This window comes from Adiantum capillus-veneris, chromosome 17 (genome assembly GCF_014529385.1).
Source record: "Adiantum capillus-veneris isolate H3 chromosome 17, ASM1452938v2, whole genome shotgun sequence".
Lineage (NCBI taxonomy): Eukaryota > Viridiplantae > Streptophyta > Polypodiopsida > Polypodiales > Pteridaceae > Adiantum > Adiantum capillus-veneris.
Genome location: NC_140947.1, coordinates 93,411,031 through 93,431,131, shown reverse-complemented (window position 1 = coordinate 93,431,131; position 20,101 = coordinate 93,411,031). Strand labels below are relative to the sequence as shown.

At 42.8% G+C, this 20,101-nt stretch overlaps 1 protein-coding gene across 3 annotated transcripts in view; it reads right to left on the bottom strand.

Annotated features, from left to right (window-relative positions):
• The window catches only part of LOC147437720 (serine/threonine-protein kinase/endoribonuclease IRE1b-like), a 48,070-nt gene extending 40,816 nt beyond the window's left edge, over positions 1-7,254 (bottom strand). Inside the window, exons 1-6 of one of the 3 annotated variants that reach the window (XM_086487219.1) lie at positions 6,919-7,056; positions 6,045-6,181; positions 5,932-5,977; positions 4,650-5,839; positions 3,347-3,516; positions 2,981-3,230 (exon numbers count right to left, since the gene is read on the bottom strand). In XM_086487219.1, coding sequence (XP_086343345.1) covers positions 2,981-3,230; positions 3,347-3,516; positions 4,650-5,839; positions 5,932-5,977; positions 6,045-6,109 — 1,721 coding nt within the window. In that variant the 5' untranslated portion in view covers positions 6,110-6,181; positions 6,919-7,056. Of the gene's footprint in view, positions 1-2,980; positions 3,231-3,346; positions 3,517-4,649; positions 5,840-5,931; positions 6,182-6,918 lie in introns of all 3 variants that reach the window. The other 2 variants (XM_086487217.1, XM_086487216.1) reach the window with 2 other exon arrangements.
• Positions 7,255-20,101: the final 12,847 nt, after the last annotated feature.

Sequence of the window (20,101 nt, the reverse complement as noted above, 5' to 3'; positions counted from 1 at the left end):
TCTTCCCAGAGTCTCAGTAGAGGCACCACAAGTGGCAGAGTGTTGTTTTCAGAGGATCCAATTTGTGGGCATCTGTGGGAGGACTTGTGTCATAGATCCTGCCCCATCAGATCTTGAGTTAGGACACTGGCGGCTTTGGCTTGGGAGAGCCGCCCTCTGGTACGAGTGCAGTGGGACCCAGGAGAGTGGTTCTGGCGGGATCCTCTCTCTTCAACCGACCACTCAGGGACTCCTTTTTTCCAATACACAGCTCGCCTGGGGCGACACATACTAGCAGCACGAAGCGAGGCTCGCCCAGCTGCAACACTTCACTGGCAAGAGGAGGGTCTCATAGCCGATTTCTTGTCAGGCTTTCTTGGAGAGGTTGTGGGACAGCACGCAACCGAGGAGAGTTACTATGTTTCAGTGGCTAGTTGCGCACAGGGCTACAGCAGTTGAGAGTTGGTTGGTACACAACGGCTACCCGACAGCTTGTGCAGCCTGTGGCTATCCTCTGGAGAGTCAGCGTCACTGTTTGTGGGACTGCCCCATGGCACAGCAGGTTTGGCTTCGGGTTCCGAAACCACTGTGTATGGGACTGCCCCATGGCACGGCAAGTTTGGCTTCAAGTTCTTCGGCTGATGCCAGCCCTTTCCACAACCCGACAGTACACTTAGGGTGCTGCACCTTGGTCCACTCTCACGTGCCCTCCGCTCCATTTTGAGTTGGCTTCCACAAGCAAGATGATAGTGGTTCAGGGGGGTCGACCTACACTTCACCTTGCCACAGAGCTCATCCCCCAGAGAGTGGTGCAGTGATAGAGTGTGGTGTCAGGAGCTCGTATGCAGCCTGACACTCTAGTTCATCTAGCAGGCCCGCTGCTTTCACATCTTCGAGGCTCGCCCTGTCTCAACGGTAGAGACTGTTCGTGACGTTTGGTTGGAGCTGATTCATACACTCAGGGGTCAGTTTGAGAGACTTCAAGGCAGCTCCGACCGCATGCGAGAGTGCCAAGAGGCTTTTTTGCGACTTTGGCACCCAGGGCCTTTCTTCACCATGGTTCGAGGACTGCCTAGATCGCACTACCGGCCACCGGTGTGGCTCTTTCCTCCTCCCAACCCGTGATCTGGCCCTCATTGTACATACTTTTTTCTCACTAGGAGAGTCTCCCCATATTTCACATGTAGCCCTCTCTCGCAGAAGTGGTTTGTAGCCTTTGGACACTTAATACTAACTTATGGAAGGATCTTTTCCTTGCAAAAAAAAAAAAAGGGAGGTTGATCCCTTCTTGTTGGTAGAAGATGTCTGCTTTGGCTTTGCTTTGACTTTCATTGGCGTCTTTGATTTAGGGTTTACTGTGTTCTGCCACCTCTTGTAGACTTCCGTCAGTAGCGGAGTCCATATGTGCTTGGCATAAGAGGTCCTGAGCACAGATCCATATAAACTTGCACCTCCATCTGTCATCGACGAGAACAGGATCTCCAGGTTCCTCATCGTAAGCGCCCTTGCCTTCAGACTGAGCGTCATCTCGCTCAACCTCCTCATCCTAAGCTTTCTCATGATAGGCTTCTTCTTCTTTGGCTCCTATCTCAGATTCCTCTGCTGCTTTATCTTCAGATTCCTCTATCTTCAGACTTGGTCTCCCGCTCATATTCCTTGTCAAATTGTATGTCTCCTTCCATAACATATGCTGCATAAAGTCAGATTGGATCCTCCCTAGAAGTAACCGAAAAGTCACTAGCAAGGCACTGAATCAACAACAGACACACGAAGGACTTGAAAAATGTTAATACTTGAACTTCAAAGAGCACTAGAGACACCCCTAGGTCTCCTTATGAAGGCACACAAACCAAAAAGCATATGATATCAACAGCAGAAGCCCAAAAGCATCGACGCCCTGTTAGGTCAACGCTTTCAATAATTTTAGCCAAAAAAGGTGCCAGCATCCAAGGCCACATCATCACTCGTGTTTGGCATCACTTTCAGACATACGGAGATTCCGTCACATTTTACGGCACAAATGCTGGGGATTTGCGTTTGGCTCTCCTCCATCTGGTCCAAGGTCCTGCCATGCCATCACTTTGTGACAGGAGTCTCACTATCATGCATGGGATAGAGCTTGCTATGGGAGAGCAGTTATGATGACTGAAAAATATGATGTATGCACCATGAAGGCTTTGTTATAAAGCCAGACAGCCTATCTTTCTTTCACTCTTGATGATCATGGGCACTAATCTTAACGAGCTGATGATGCAATAGCATTCACATAGAGGCTCTTTGGGTACCAACCTTAACAAGCTGATGATGAATTATGATGTATGCACCATGGAGGCTTTGTTATAAATCCAGATAGCGTATCTTTCTTCACTCTTGATCATGGGCACTAACCTTAACGAGCTGATGCTGCAATAGCATTCACATAGAGGCTCTTTGGGCACCTTAACAAGATGATGATGCAATAGCATTCACGTAGAGGCTCCATTAAAGCATCCGGCTAAACGCTTTAAACGTTTTATCTTCCAATTCACCTGGCACGGTGAATGTCCAATCGATGGCCCACCTTGTTTCATTATGCACTTAAAAACATGACTTGAATCCACTTCATGTTAAAAAATCAGGGCTTCAAAGGAAAAATATCAGAAAGGTAATTTCAAGGTACTCCATAATAGACAAAATATGTGAGCAGAAAAATCCCTTAATTTAGATGATACCGCACACATTGTCTATGTTTAGTAGATGATCACCCATGGCGAATCTATTGAGCAGACATTCCCATCTGTTGAAGAGTCGAAAAGGTTCTTGACTGAGTCATAAAACCTCTGAAGGTTTGCTTGCAGCAATGCCAGAACAACAAACCCCACCCCACCCCCCACCCCCCCCCAAAAAAAAAAGGAAATAAAACACTGTGCCTCATCACCTTTCTCCAAATAGAAACCTGGAGGATCCAACAGAATTTGTTCAAACATACAATTCACAAATAACAAAACCACCAACCTCTTACCTTTGCAATGGATCATGCTGAAGTAAAGCTGATATCAGGTCTGTTGCCTCCGGCATGTGCTCAATCCGAAACAGGTCAGGCTTTCCATTAACAATGTTGTGATCTCGTTCAAAGTGTGCACCAAATGGGTGATAGCCACCACTTATACTGAAAAACAGTATACAACCAAGACTAAACAAGTCCATACTCTTTGTTTGAGGTGCACCCCGCCTAAGCTGTTCAGGGGCTTGCCAGCCAGAGCTTCCTGGACCTGCAAAGATTGCCACATCATTGACAGATACTCCACCAAATATAGTTATAAAAGTCACTTGGTAAAGCAAGAGATCCATTATTGCCGACAACAAGCTGGAAACCAACAATTCTTACCTGTAGAATAAGAGTCAAGTGCGGTTACTCCATCAGCCAACTGTTTGCTTATACCCATGTCACAAAGTTTTGCCTGTGACCATCCCTGGCTTATCAACACATTGTGGGGCTTGAGATCACGATGCACTATTCCCACACTATGCAAATGTGCAAGCCCTGCCAGAATATCCCTGGCCATTTGCAAAGCACGTTACTAACGCTTAAATATTTTATCAACTGGAGTCCGGTGCTGGAAAAAACGGAGATAACAGCCAAAGCAGATATATGTTCAAGTAAGGAATATTATTTAATACTGAAAACCACAAATTCTTGCACAAAAATTGTACTTTTTCAGACTTTTGTCTGTTGTCAACACAACAATTTACAAGTACACAAGATTTATATTTCATGAACAATGTATAAGACCCCATGCACATATCAGGACCAGTAGGCGGTCTTTAACCAGTTGAACGGGGCAGTTTTGATGAGTTAGCTGACACACTTCCAAGAGCCTCGCTCAGAGAGGTGGCTCTTTGATCGGTCGGGTGGTAAGTCTAATGCAACGCTCCCTAGTTTGCTACGGAGCTCACCCCATCTGATGATGACACATTCTCCAACAAGCCTAAGTTTACAATCTCTTTCTCTGATGAAAAAGTATGTGAGCGCTGGTAAAATTCATCGTAAACCACGTAATGGAATAAGCCATGAGGAAAAATGAAGGAGCAACAATCTAAACAGAGCTAAAGAGCCAAACTTTAGCGATTGTAGCAAGACAAACTCATTCGTTTTGAGCCCTTGGCAATACATAGAACTCCTGAGATCAACCAAATTCAGTGTCAACCTGTCCGGATGCTTTCACCACTGTCATGGTACTGACATACACACCGCAGTACTCATTCAAGCAGAGCTCTTAGTACAAAATAGAGCAACACTCATCTACAATAACTAACAATTTGCAGCCTATTCTTCTCTAAAGAAGAAGAATGGCATAAGAGGGTTGTAACCTAACTCTCATGCAGAATAAATTCGACACAACTAGATCTTCTTCGACGCTCACTAAATTAGAATCATCAGAAGCCTACTTTATGTCGGGAGATTTGCACACAAATTAATGCAAATATAAGTCATGCAAACTTATAGATGGCACCACCGTGCAAAGTTGTTTACTTCAGAAACCGCTTGTCAGCTGTATTACAAAGAGAAGCCCCATCTGCATACTTCCGTCAAGAAAGTACACATAAAACCAGAGTAGATACACATCATAGTGCTGCTGCACTCTTTACCAAAAATACACAATTTGCTGAGAGATGAATCAAAATCTTACCTCATCAATTGTAAAAGTTTTGCAGAAGGGCGATTCAAATCATCCCACAATTGACAATCCTCAGCATCTCCAACTTTTTCTGTGACACTTCGCACTTCCTCGTCGCTAATATCACCAGGCATACGCTCAATTCCATTGCTTCTAAAGCGCTTGACACTCTGGGCAAGAACAAGATCATTCAAGCTGAACCGGCAACGTTCTAAAGCAACATAAACGAAATGCGCATCTGATTCAACATGGTAGTAGCGGAGGATATTGGGGTGCTCATCAGACTTTATCAAATTATTGATTTCCTGCTGAGCTTTATCATAGTATAGTGTAAGCATTCTCTTGACAGCAATGTGTCTTTCCCCCAAAAAACCTTCAAATACTATAGTCCCATTGCTTCCATACCCAATCTGTTTGGTAGTCAGTACACGTAGCCTCCCTAAAATGGTCTCCTCACTGTTAGCGTCGTATGAAGGCACCTGTGTATCAGTCAAAGATGACTGCAAACTGGCAGTACTTTCTGGAGTACGACTTGAAGATTGTGTAGGCTCTTCTGGTGTGGGCACTGTCCCTGATCTTGCTCTCCTTGGCTTTCGCTTCTTCACTGTTTGCTTCGGTGGAGTTTTAATCCAAATAAAGAATGGAGCAAGGATACAAGTTAATGCCACAGTTACAACTATGCTAGTTTTTTTAATGTAACTGAGGCGTAGCAATCGTGAAACAATATCTTGCTTTCCATCTGGAGGCAACACAACATTCCTCTCATGCCCACCTGGCAATGCAGCAGGTAGTGGGACAGGTGGAAGTGCTGGAATATCCCTCAATCCTTTTTCCCCTGATCCTGGAAGTTGAAGCAAGCTATCAGGATTGATGTGATGCAATCGAACATCTGCTACACTTACATTCCACAAAAGCGTTCCCTCTGCCAGTGACACAGACTTGATTGAGTAATCTCTCCTTAATAAGAAAAGGTAATCTGCATTGCCCGGTTTTGTGACTAGTTCTTCTAAATAGCGCCATAGGTCCTCTTCACCAACATGGCCGGCTGTGAATGATTCATTTCTAGAATCAAATGTCTTTACAAGGCTCCCAGACTTAGTATCTAGAACAAACACAGAAGTGGTCATAGTGCCAAGGATGACAGCCCCGTCTAAGATAGTGGGAGTGTTTTGAACAAGCTCATGGGGTGGAATTGGAAGAACCTGTTAAGTAAAAGGATCAATAATCGTCTAATACAAAAGCTCACAACACTGACCAAGTAAACTCAAACCCTCCTACTCAAACGCCCTCACACCTGTAAGCCATGCTTTTTGTCAAAAGAGTATAATCTCCAGTCCGAGCTACAGAAGACAAACTCGTCATCAGAAATAGGTGTTTCGCCTAGTATGCCAAGTGATGCGTTTTTACCCTCCAAAGCATCCAGCACTGGACCATGAGCGGAGCTTAAAGGACTTCCTGAAGAAAATGACCATCTAGCTTCCTTTGTCTGGGCATCTCGAGCAGTAACCATTCCATCCCACATTACCTCCAAAGAAAGCTGAAATCTGCAGCAAGTGGAAATAAGGATCAATGCAATGAAATAAGCATGCCTTTGTCCTTTCAAGGTCCAGTAACTTATCTCCAAAAAGTATACAAAACTAGGTTCAGTAACTTGTCTCCAAAACGGATTGATTAATCTGCAAAAACATGCAATATATAGGACCAAGATAGCTAGGTCGGTAGTTCCTTTTAAGAAAATTGAAAAGAAGCAATTATTTCATTCAATAAATAATTCACCTAGCTTCTGTTTACCGCTTCTCTTACCTAGAAACACTTTGTCTCAGCTTTTTAATCAGTCTCATTTGTTGTATGGGTGGTAACATGACGCACACTTGTGCCCTTACACTCGATATAATTTGGTACTTGATCATACAATGCATTCTCTCTTCAGCATTAAAGCATCAGATGAAAATTATGTCCATGTATTTCACTTCACTTGCTGCTCTCACACATTCAATCAATAGATTGCCAATTGATGCTGCCTTACAATTACAATGATGCAAAGGCTATTCACCTCAATATGCTCTGAAACCTGCCTAGCGGAGAGCACAAGTTCAAGAAAAATAGCTTATCCAGATTAAGACAGAAGTAATACAATTGCGCAGACAAGAGAACCCAAATCCTACAAACTAAGGCTGCGCTATCCAACAAGGTTGTCAAAGAGAGAGAAGAAGGGCTTGTGCGAATATAAGGAGGGCATCGACAAGATCTGGATTGTAAGGAGAAGCATAAGGGAACTTACTTGTCAGGATCTTCTCCGGGGGGAAGGGGAGGCGATTTAGATGGAGACTGAGCGGAGGATGGAGTTGATGGAGAAGGTGCCACTTCAAATTGTGAGAGCTGCTGAGCTTTGGCCAAAAATGCTGTCATGCACAAAAGAACGAAGAAAAACGCAGACAAAGCGTGAGGACTCTGGGCCAAATCCATCATCTGCTTTACGACCTGCTAACTAAAACTGTTTTCGCAATCCACCATGTTCCAGTTTTGCTCTTTCAGAATTGTTTGTCTGCGTATCTGACAATCTAACAACGCGGACAGTGAAAACTAAGCGACTTCCTCTTTATCTACCCTATGAAAGTCGCACATTTGTCAACCTAGCCCCAAGTTTTGGTCTACCATAAACATTTTTTTGCACTATCACAGAAAAAAGCGAATTTCCTCTCTTGTTGGAGCCAGTTCACATGTGTGAGGGATTGCGCACTTGTGCGCAACCTACAACCTCTCCTCGCCACATTCATGTGAAGTCTACTCAGGCAGCAAGAAACTGGTTAAAAAGGGGAGTTTTTCTATTTGCAAACAGAAAGGTGCACATCCTGCCAAAAAAGCAACGAACATGGCCTTGTCATTTTGTGCGGTTTTTTGCTCGCTCCACCCCTTCACCATGGAGCAGCTCCGCAAACTGGTTGCCAACAAGTTGCGACTCCGTTTCAAAAAACTCCTCATGGAAACCAAAAGGATTTGCAACTGGTTGCCAACCCGTGGCGAACCAGAGACACATGTGAACTGGCTTTCGGCCTATCCCAAAGGGGTGAGGCCTTAGTGATGCAGCACCTTTTTAATTATGAAAAAGAGGAGGTTGTATTTTTAAAATGCAAAATTTTTTGATTGGTTGGAAGTGCTAAAAGATACTCATTACCCAGACATTGAATCTATACTATTATAAAGGGGGAGGGATTCCTAGCCCCCTGACACGTGTTGAATCTTCTTTCATCCGGCATGTGTGCCCTGTAGCTCTGACGAAAACACACGACAACATGCGCACAGTGGGGAGGAGAGAGAGAGAGAGAGAGAGAGAGAGAGAAAGATAAGGAACTTTGTGTAATCCAAATGCTATCACTATAGCTCCCTCATTTTCTCTTCCGTTCAGCTCACTCTACTCTTCAAACTTGTCGTCCTTGTTAGTTGTGCCAGTAGTGGCATAGGAATAGCGGAGACAGCCGTCTTGATTATCAATGCCTGTGAGGTTCTACATTCCTGAAAAAAGTGGTGCTTCACCCGCGCGCGCGCGCGCGAGAGAGAGAGAGAGAGAGAGAACACTTTTTGATGCGTGGAAGGCTTCAGTGCTTGAGGATTTCTCATGTTTCATAAAGAAGTAGTATAGATATCAAAGTATTAAATTTGAGGGATGGAGTTTCTTTATGGCCTTCAAAAGAAAATAGAGTAACCCTTTAAGTGAAACATGGATGCCTCTAGGGCTCATCTCTCTCTCTCTCTCTCTCTCTCTCTCTCTCTCTCTCTCTCTCTAACACACACACACGTCAGTGCCCCATGCAAGGGTGTAGCAGATTTTCAATAGGTGTGCTCGGGGTGGTGAGAAAGTGATCGTGGATGTACTGGGTATTCAACTTTTCTACGTCTATCATGCTCTTCTATTTTGGGGCTATTTGAGATTCCCAATGTTTGCAATAAGCAAGATTTAATGTATTTTTCCCACTAAAATTGTAAATTTTTGGATAGATTTCAAGCTTGTCAATGAAGAAAATTGATAAAATTTTGCAATTTTTAGTGTCAATACTATCAATTCTTCAAATTTTAACCTAAAATTCAAAAGCTTGTTTAATTGTGCAATTTTTTATTTTAAGATTTCTTCGATTACAAAAGATATTTTGGTAGGCCCTATTCGAGAAACATGTGTGTGTGTGTGTGTGTGTGTGTGTGTGTGTGTGCACGCTCATGTTGTCCCACATAAGTTGTAGGTAGCACCAATTGACTCCGAGATCATTCGACTCTGACCCTTTGTGCAAAGCTACAACATGCAATGTGCACATTCTTGAGGCTAGAAGGAAAATTATACATAAAGGTGTCAAGTACGAGATTTTAGCTCAACATCATACAATGCGTGAAATCTTTGAAAGTTCTACATTTTTTGAAGCTCAAGTATAAATTTCAAGGCTAGAAAGGAAAATTGAGTTCTTTATGCTCCGTACAATCTAGCCCGGGCACATCCCAATGGGATCAACATTGGAGGTCATTCGGACCGTCGAATTTGGATTGTTGAGTAAATTCAAGGCGAAAAAGTAAACTCGGACCAGCAAGTAAATTTGAGCTAGTCAAGATTGTCTCTCACCTTGCACTTCAAAACCACTATTCAAGGCATGGGCTCTAACCACCACACTCACATGCTTTCACTAAAGATCATGGTACTCCTATATAATACAATGTAAGTGCAGACTAATTTGTAAATTTGGGTGCCGATTGCATGGTCTACAATGCATGTGTGTCATGATCTGTCACCTCCACCCTTGATCCCATTTGACCACGCCCATGCCATATAGTGCTCGATGTTTTTTACGGCCTTCAAATGCGAAGTAAAGCCACCCTTTACAAAAACAAAAGTAATCGCCCTTCAAAATTGAAGGTTGGAGTGAAACTCCATGGCCTTGCTAAAGAGTTAAAATAATATAAATATAGATAAGTACTAAGCCTTGTGACATTTTTTAAGAGAATCCAGAAGCAAAACTAAGTCTTTTCATTTTCTACCATGAGAGTACTTGCTACTTACCCTTCACTTTTACATTTAACCAAATGTTTCTTGAGGTTATTGAAATGAAGGAGAGAGTGACACATGGATGCCCTCTCCTTTCTTGAAAATTTTAAGCTCAATTATATATAGTATAGAAGTGGTGAGATGTTAGAGGAAATAATGCTTTGGAGCAAGAAGCTCATTAGAACGTTTGAGGGCATTCTCTTCTTTCTGCAGGTAATCTTAGGCAATTCTTTGAGAAAACATTGTGCCTAGTGCAATCAGAAACGGCATTGATGTGTTACGGAGCTTCAAATTGCCTTTTGCTAAAGAGTTTCAATGGATTAAAAAAATCAAACTTCAGCAGAAGCAAAGTTGCATCTTTATTAACTATGCATTTCCTTCCCTTTTGAATATCCATGTTCATCAAGGTAGTAATGCAAGGAAGATTGTATCTATTTTTGTGGCGTACTTATTCAAGACTAATGTTGCAAAATGGTTTCCCAATTCAAAATGGATGGTCTATCACCTCTACCCGGATGTGTAGAATTGCTATGAGAATTCAATTTTCAAGAGATACATGTCACATGCCTTCAATGGTCAACTATGTGTTACATCTATCCAAAAATCTCAAGATGCTCTGAGGATGACATGCACGACTAGATTTCCAATTATGATAAAGCCATTTGCTGGAAAGCAAACTGAACAACTTTGTTAGAGAGGGAGAGACGAGAAGACCCCCTTGTAAGGTCTTCTATAAAACAAGGGAGATGATAGATTTAATAAAAGAAACACTAGATTTCTCTCACTAAAACATCTTTCTATTTCCATATATCAAGTGTTGGCAAGTCTCTATCCAAGCCATCAGTTTAATTATTGCAAATAAAGTGATAAAAGGGCTTAAAACAAAAAGGGACTGGCACCTTCATTGAAGGTGGTGATCATATGTATAATTAAGGGAAAATTACCTAAATACCCCTCTAATTTGTGGAAATTCTCAAAATACCCCGGTTGTGAGATTAATTAAATTTCTCCAAAGATGAAAAAAATATGTAGCTTTTCATAAGAAGATTAATTGTGTATCAATACAAGATGCTTTAATTAGAATTTGAGTTGGTTATGTAGGTTTTGGAGATGAATTGCTTCATTCTTTAAAGACATAGTTGCCCTTTTTTGTGAGGTAATTTGTGATAAATTACATGTCAAGCACTCAAAAACGGATCTCAATTGTCAAAAATAAATGATTAGTAAATCTTAAACAATCCAACCCAAATAGATACAAGGATATTTTGGAATTTTTTGAAATTTGAGGGATATTTTGGGAATTTCCACAAATTAGAGGGGTATTTTGGTAATTTTTCTTATAATTCATTTATTGTAGCTGGTCATTTATAGGCAGGCCTCGTATTTCATCACTTGGTTTTAAATGCATTGTATATTTTTGGCCTAGGGTAGAGGGGCCATATAGAGACACCTAACTTGGAAGGGAGGTGATGAACTTGAAATTTGGGTAAATTTTGGGTTTAGGGTGCTAGCCAAGAGGATCGCTATAAGTAGGTTACCATGTGGAGGTGAGATGGTGACCTCGAAGTGAAGGTTAGTGGGTTTTCAAAGTTGTTTTGTGAATTATGTGTAACAAATTTGGGTATGAGAGGAGAGAATGACCTACCCCTTGCACGTGCCACTCTTGGATTCTTTCTTGTGGTGGTAATTGTTGAGAGAGTGGATGGTCAAATACTACCACCAATACACTCCCACTTCTTTAGGAAGCCAACCTCATATCTGCACATGCACACTCGTATTCCGGACGTGACCCTATCTAAACCCCGTCTTCACTACCCATTAGCCTATCTCCTCACAGTAGGTGTACATAGAGATAGTCATCACCCTTTGCACTTGCCTCGAGAGCCCCCTCTCTTCGCACTTAGTTGTGGTTGCACAAGAGCATGACCTGGAGGGCTCCTCGGAGACCAGCAATGGTGTTGAAAGCGACACACCACATAATTTTCCATGCACAGGCCCTTCTTTAAAATGGTTATTGCTTCATGCCTCAATATATGCTACATTTTGCTATTTGTCTATCGTTCTCATTTCCACACTACACACTTTAATATATTCAAATTAGAGACGCACAAGTTCACCACATAAGTTTGCAAAGGAGCGGGATGGCCGAACACACCCAACACACTCGTGACAAGACCACTGAGAGGCAAAACGCCATCGCCCAAACACAGGTGGGGCACACAAAAGACGCGTGCGCACACACACACACACACACACACACACACACACACACATTTATGCTCAAATGCAAAAATAGACATGCACATAGATGCACTATTTTTGTATGTGTACTTTTATGCTTAGAACATCAATGGAAAAATACCTTGATGCAATTTGTTTGTTCTATATGTGTAGCTTTATCTTTTAGCATCAAAGAAAGTAAAGACATAATTGAGATTGCTTGTAAATGCAGGCGATGGCATATCTCGTGAAGTCTCCTCATATCTGAACTACTCTCCAATCACACACGCAAACAGGGATAGATCACAAAGGCTTGATTTTAGTTTCTTTGTGTCCAATAGTAAAGGCTAGTCGTCACAGAAAATGTTCTAAAACTGGTGGGCAAGGTGAGGTTTACTATATCCTCACTCAGTAATCATGATTACTGTCAATCTTTGTCTTTCATGATTTTATTACATCATATAGTCATAATTAGGCAACTTTGAAGAAAAAATTGAAATATTCATTTTCTAGTGTGAAATTTTGGTTTTTACTGACAAACTATGAATAAAGACTAGTCTACAAATACGAAAGTATTGATTCTTCTAAAAGACGCTTGTGACAACATATGTCTAGAAAGCAAGTCATGGCTAACTTAGGGAGTTACAAAAGAGTGTCACAGAAAGATCTTTTTGCAGATTGAATGGATGGTTAATCTAAGTCTATAGTGCCAAAACTTCAAGGGATAGGAGTGGTGTATGCTAGTCAAACCATCATAATAAGGGAAGGGTTGAGAGTGTATAAAAGCCAAATGTAAGACACAAAGCTACTTACAAAGTGGGAGTTAAGACAGGGATTGGTTGTTGGAATTGCCTAGATCTTCTCAACTTCTCCATTTGATGCTTTCATGCTAAGGCATGGTACAGTTGATCAATATGCAATGGCCTTAAGTACATACCTTGTAGGGAGCCTCTCTCCGAACGAATTGAGCGTAACCTAGCCTCAAAAAGTATCGTGCCTCCCAATCCTTCCTAGAAAGTCTTGCTTGATGTGCATTAGTTCTTCATTGTTGTGTCGCTTCCTTCTCCAATAAGGATTGTTTTTGTTTCTTTTCTTTCTCCATCCACTTGTCCTCGTTCGCCTTGGCTATCTCTTCTTTCTTGACGTTCTTTAACTTCATGCTTTCAATGTATTGAGTATATGTTAGAATCAAATTGTTAATGTACTCAACAAAAGCTTCTCTATTTGCTTGTCTCACACACACTTCTAACATTGAGACATGCAAAAGATCAATGATCTGATTGTTATCTTGTAAAGTGCTTCCTCTATCATCTGAAATGGGACTGGCATTTTCATTTGAAAACTCCCTTTCTTGATGCTTCCCTTGGGGTTAATTTGGATCTTCTGCATTACTTGACAAATATATTGAACTTTGCTCGCCCCTAGCTACATTTTCCTGATTAATTGTGGTGAGCATATGAGGCTCTACTAATATTTCATTATGTCCAGCTAGAATTTTTGCATGATCTGATATTTCATTGAATTCCATAATCTTGGTGAAGCTCATTGTGAGTGCGCGAATGTTGTGCGTGTGCGAAGAGCGAGAAGGCGAGAGAGGGAGAGAGAGTGAGCAGGAGAGAGAGAGAGAGAGAGAGAGAGAGAGAGAGAGAGAGAGAGAGAGAGAGAAGAGAGAGAGAGAGAGCACGACACAGGATGTGGGGTGGAGCTCCCAAATCTCACTGTGTGAGCACCATGTGAGAATGTGAGTGAGAGCTCCTTATTCTTTGTATGTATAAAGAATAAGGAGATAAATGTGGGCGGCCAGACATTGACCGACGGACACGGGCAAAGCATGGTGAGGCACACCACCTTTACCTAACATTCTCCCATTAAAGGCTGTGTGCCGATAAGTGGCGAGAAGACTAGCCTACAATTAGTATACACAAGAGGTGAGAGAAGACAACTCTCGACCTATGCCCACTGGCTCACTCTGTAACCGCTCTAGTGTAGATGCAACATGCATACCACTAGGGCTACAGCTACGATGAGACTCCTGATGCAGGTATCGAGTGACAACCTGCATGGCTCCACAATGCACAATGCCAATGTCAGTCATCGCACGACTGACAACTCCCACTGCAAATGCACCAACCGCATAAGCAAGATCAGGTCTCGAGACCAAAAGGTCAAACATGAGAGACTCGAAAGCCGATGAAACATGCACTATGTGTGCCAACCTATCCCTATCAACAACCTCAGTGCCATATGCATCCTCATCAAGAACCACCTGACTATGCATCACCATGTCAGCATCATCTAGCAAAGGCATATCGACTGAGAATGATTGCAAAACCAAAAATTTAGCACCACTGCAATCGCACACTATCGCCAAACGTATTAGACGCATCATAGAACAATGCATCGATCTCTGGCTCAATTGATGTCACCTCAACTGATGACTAGCAAAGCTGTGCATCCCAGAGATACCATTGTCTGCGTTGTCGTGCAGTTCCGCTCCCATGCAAAGAAAGATGCCAAAAAAATGCACATTAAATTTTTTTGAAGCTTATATGTTTAATGAACAGTGACTAAGGGCTGGTTGCAGGTCGATTTCAATGCTGAATGTATGTCAAATGCGGCTGAAAGGGCCAAAACATGCCTTAATGATGCTAAAAAAGTGTTATGCTTGAAGTGAACATGGATGGGGTATTGTATCCTAGAACTGCAGTGCTCGATGTGCTCTACCGGCCTGTCTTTACGGCCCGTCGATTAGAGCTACGATGAAGAAGTTATGGCAGTTTAATGTTCAAGTCGATTGCAGATCCGTGCCGGATTGGGCAACAACAGCTGAGGGGATAAAAAATGAAATGAATGCATCGGGCTGAAGTGCTCACTTTGTGGAGCGCGTCGATCTTTTCAGATCGGCAGTTGGATTTACGGTTGTCAAGTTAATGACCGTTGAAGATGCACCGGGGGCTGGTTCCGTACCAGTCTGGTCGGCTCGATCGAAGTGCTATTTTGAGCTTTACCCAGGTTTTGGAATGCAAAAATTGCGGGGAAAGGCCAACACTGCTGCGGCTTGCTGTAGAAAACCGAGTTGCTTGGCAGAGCCTCGACCGATATGTATGCAAAATATGGTGCTGTTACGAAAGCACAAAAAGTTCTTGTTGAGTTCTCTGACAAAAATGTCGTCTTTTGGAATGCAGTGAGTATGGGCGATGCCTTGGTCGGCATGTATGCCAAAGGTGGTGCCCTTGTAAATACCGTGGCCGCCCAATGGATAAGCTTGGTGGTGCCTTGACCATTATGTACGCCTAATGTGGCCGCCCAATGAAGGAAGCTTTGGCCGATAAAAAAAAAATGCGGTGCTTGACAATGCTACTGATGGAAGTTGTCATGCTCGGCAATGCGGTGATTGGCAATGCTATGCCAAATGTGATGCCCTTCTTGAAATGGCCAAGGGCCTATGGCTGCCCAAGGTGGAGTAAAATGACCAGCCGCCCACACAAATGAAGAATGGCTGCCCATTAAGTAAAAAAAGGGGTTTCTAATTAACCTAATGTGAAGGGGAAAAACAAAAGAAAGAGAAAAACGTGCAGGCAGCGTGCGTTCAATAGCGCAGGAAAAGAAGGGACTCGCGCCCAGCGTTGAAGGGCTCTAACGAGCGCAAGCCTGAAGCGGGAGTTGAGCATCTCGCCGGCGCGCATAGATTCGGCACAAGCAGCGTCGCATTTCTTGCAGGTCAATCCTCGACCTACCACGTCAGCAAGGAGCCGGATCCATTAGCGACATCGCTAATGGGTGCCTGGCTATTTTTAGCAAGAGGGGAGGCCCATGCAAATTATTAAAAAGAGGAAGGGACGACCTCTCCTCATCTTATGGTGGAAGTTCACTTGAGGGAGAAGCCTTCCTAAACCTACTTGAAGCTCTTAAGCTCTTAATCCTCATAATCTAAAACTCCGAAGATCTTGAATCTCTTAGCTCTCCTCTTCATGCCTTCACCTCATCATCTTGGGCTCTCCTCCTCCTCATGAGCCCCTTATTCTTAAGCTCCTGATAATCGACAAGCTCTTAAACTCCTCCTAATCTTCCCCGAATAAACTCTATATTCTTAACCTCTTAAACCAAGGCGCTTAACTTAATTGCACCTTAATTAAGCTAATCTTAAAACCCATAAGCCAAACCTCTCTAAGCGGACTGAGCCGATTCCCTAAACCCAATTTAAGCTTCAAAGCCATCATTAGCCATTTGAATCGAGGAGCAGAAGGCAGAGTAAGCAGAGTTTCATCAATTTCTTGTTTAAGTACCTGATTTAAGCCAGATTTTTCCCTTGTAAGAGCATTTAAGCTTCTATAGTGATTTGTTAACCATGGATTGTGTCGATTAACTGGAAATTAGACGGACTATTTGTTTTAAACTCTTTGTCAGTAATTGCGTCTGCAACACCTTGTTTCCCGCACCTCTCACAGCCAGGGGCCCGGTGCCTTCCCGACTCACCATTTGCACAATTATCCCCTAATAGTGTGAACATCACCACAAGACAAATGCACAACCTGGTCTCCATGCAGCACATCCGCAAAAGAGACACTCCTCGTCTCTCGCTCAAAGCATGGTTGCAAATACATAGAGACTACACTGCCTCGTGTGTCAGAAATATGCAAAGGGTATACCAGATCACTCCTAGCACCTTTGGCTATCACCAATGATCCCCTATGCATCTAAACTGACCGCTCTCTAAGCAGTATACAATGTCCACTACTCTGCAACAATTGACACACTGAAATGAGACTCTGAATGAGTCCTGGTACATAATGTACATCTCGTAGCGTACGCAATGCACTGCTAGGTAAGCACATGCATACATCTCCAGCACCCTCTATATGTTGAACCATCAATAAACTGCACATAACCAAGTCTCCCATAAGAGAAAGAGCAAAACAAATCACGACGTGGCATCATGTGAAAAACTGCTTGCTCGTCTACTAGAAAACGTGTAGACAATGTGCTATCCCAAGATACAAAGTAGTCTGAAGGCAAGCTAGACTCAAAAGTGACATGCCCGTCACATGCATACTCTCTAGCATATGTCCCCATAGTAGTACCATGCATCTGCCTCTTATGCTACCTCGTGCGCCTAAAGCAACGGCGCCTAATATGCCCATCCTGGCCGCAAGTGCCAACATGTCAGTCGCGATCGTGAGCGCGAAACGCCTCTGACCTGAAGCGTCTCCATATCCATACCAAAACAATGACAAACAATGCTCAAGATCATAAGACTCTCCCACCTGAGAGCAAACCACTATCTCAAGCAAAGAAGGATACACAACTCCTCACTCCTGCGAGAGTGGGTACAAGAACACCAAACTGTGTCCAAACTGACAAAACCTGTCAAGAATCTAGGAAAAATCCGGCATATTTTTCCTTGAAAACTGAGCAAAAACTCAAATACAATCTCTACCGTAAACCATAACACTACTCAATGCCAATGAGTAGAAATGCCAAAATGACTCCGCATTTTCACATACAATGGCAATCCGCACTCAAAGTACATCAACGTAGTGACCGTGCATAAGCAAGCGCCAAAAGAGTTGCAATCCGAAAACTTGATCAATGCGAAAACAATGCTCTCAAGAGAGCTCACCGACACGTGAAAGTGCTCGCCAAAATGCATCTATAATGGGCATCAACCATGCGTCAGAATCATATGCAAACCCATTCGCAAAGACCATGAATCCAAGCACAAAATCACTGCCAAAGTATCCTGTGAAAACCTGTGAAAGAAGCTCCACCTGTGTGCTCCAAAAAACTGTGTCTCTCAAGAGATCGCTTTGATGGTGTATAAACGCCTTCGTACTTCGTTGCCCAAATCTACCAAAAACCCTCAAACCACAAGCTTTGCACAAGCTAAAGTTGCATCTTCAGCTCAGAATTTATGCACCTAACTTCGAGCACCTGTCGTGCTTCCAAAAGTGCATCAAACTCGCACACTATGCGAAAACAGAAAACGTGCAATTTCTGTATACAGTCAGTCTGAGCTCAATATCAGCAAAACGGTGAGGAATTTGCAAAAAGTTTCTTCTGCAAAGTTGTAGACCTCGTCAAATCGAATGGGGTGCTACAACAAAATTCTCAAATTTGCATTCTATAAGGAGGAAAACGAATCTGAAGACAGTGCTGCTCCGCACAGTTTTTAGGGCAGCACCTCCATTTACACACAATCTTTCACACTGTCTTCTGAGCTTCCACAAGAGCATACATCACTCTCAATTGAGCTCACAAGTTCCCATTGCATTCTCACAAACCTTTCAAGATTTCTTGATCTCTACAACACCGAGAGAGAGCAAGCTATCGTCTCAAAGCTCTCAAAGCCGTGCTCCCTGCGATCACCATACGCTCTGATACCGATTGTGAGTGTGCGAATGCGGTGCATGTGCGGAGAGCGAGAAGGGGAGAGAGGGAGAGAGAGAGAGAGAGAGCACGACACAGGATGTGGGGTGGAGCTCCCAAATCTTACTGTGTGAGCACCATGTGAGAATGTGAGTGAGAGCTCCTTATTCTTTGTATGTATAAAGAATAAGGAGACAAATGTGGGCGGCCGGACATTGGCCGGCAGACACGGGCAAAGCACGGTGAGGCACACCGCCTTTACCTAAAACTCATCCCATGACTTATTCCATTTTGTTGAGATAGGAATGGTTCCTCTTCTAGGGGTTGAACTACCATACTATTTAGAGCTAAGATAGCGTCATCTTCAATGGATGCATCCATAGGTGTAGTAGGCACTTGGGAAAGATCTTCATCAATTGCATTTGTTGTCTTCTCCACAATGTTGATGTGATTGCACGACATGTTCTCAAATTTTACTGCTGTTGGATCAAGTGTCCATATGCTAGTTGCTCAAAATCCTCCCTTAATATTGGTTTCATTGAGAGAGAAGCACATAGCCCTTGCCACAATTGTGGCTAGCTCGGCTTTGTTAGCTTGCCTAGAGGCTGTCTTTTGTTGCCATATGTCCCTTTCTTTTCAAAATTGAACTTTTAGAGTTTGAATATTGATATGTTAAGGGGTTGAATCTTATGTGAAGTATGGTCAAGCAAAGTAATGATATCAATACCTATCTCATATGCCTTCCCTACCACCTCTATAAAACATGACACCCATGGTCATCAAGAACAAGAAGGTGTCTGTTTTCATTGCCTACTATTATTTTAATATTCTTTTTGTAATGTTAAATCCATGCTTGAAAAAGTTCCCCTGTCATTGACGCCTTCCTCTGTACAGCCATTGCAGCTCCCTCTTTGCAATCTTGGATGTAATTGCCCACAAGTCAATTGACTTTGAAAATGTAGTATCCCAAAAATGCTTGCCCGGTGGCATTGATGCGACACAAGAGAGTCATCCACACCTTCCTTTGTATAGTCATTGTGGCTCCTTCTTTGCAATCTTGGATGTAATTGCCCAGAAGTCAATTGACTTTGAAAATGTAGTATTCCAAAAATGCTTGCCTGGTGGAATTGATGTGACACAAGAAAGTTATCCACTCTCGGGAGTCGCATGTTATACCATAGATATCCTTTGCTCCTTTTCTTGCTAATACCTTCATGCCCTTGTCTCTTGAACCTTGGAAACTTGTTTTGTCTGAGTTCCAGTTGTTGGACGATGGATAATTGTGCTCAACATACAATTTTTGTAGATTGTCATGCTCTTGTCATGTAGATTTTTTACAATCTTGGGTGTGAATCCACTTGCTCTTGATTGATCTAAGCTTTCAAAAACTTTGAAAAGTAATTCGGGATGTCTCTTTTAGAATGCCTCCCACCAACTCTTTCTTGGGATTTCATTCAAGGAGAGGGTTTGTCGTGTCTAACACATTTCAGGCACTTTAAGCTCCACATCTGTGACACAAACTCCATGCCATCAGTCACACTTAAGGAATATCCATTGCAATAGTGCATCCCCTTCTTGTGTTGTAAGTATCATTCGCTGGCCCTTTCTTTTTCTTTTGGGTATTGCCCTCTTCCTAGTTAGATATCCTTGCTCAACTTATGCCAAATTGAAGGGAGAATTTGTACAAGGAGAGACCATCTTCTCTATCTTGTTTTGGAATTCTTTGGTGGCGACTTCTACTGTTGGTTCAACTTCAATTTGTGGTAGAATCGATGTGGCATGTGAAGGCAGCTTGGGTTTTGGGAAAGTAGGCTTGGCTAAGGGAGCAAGGGGAGGGATTTTATGTGACGTG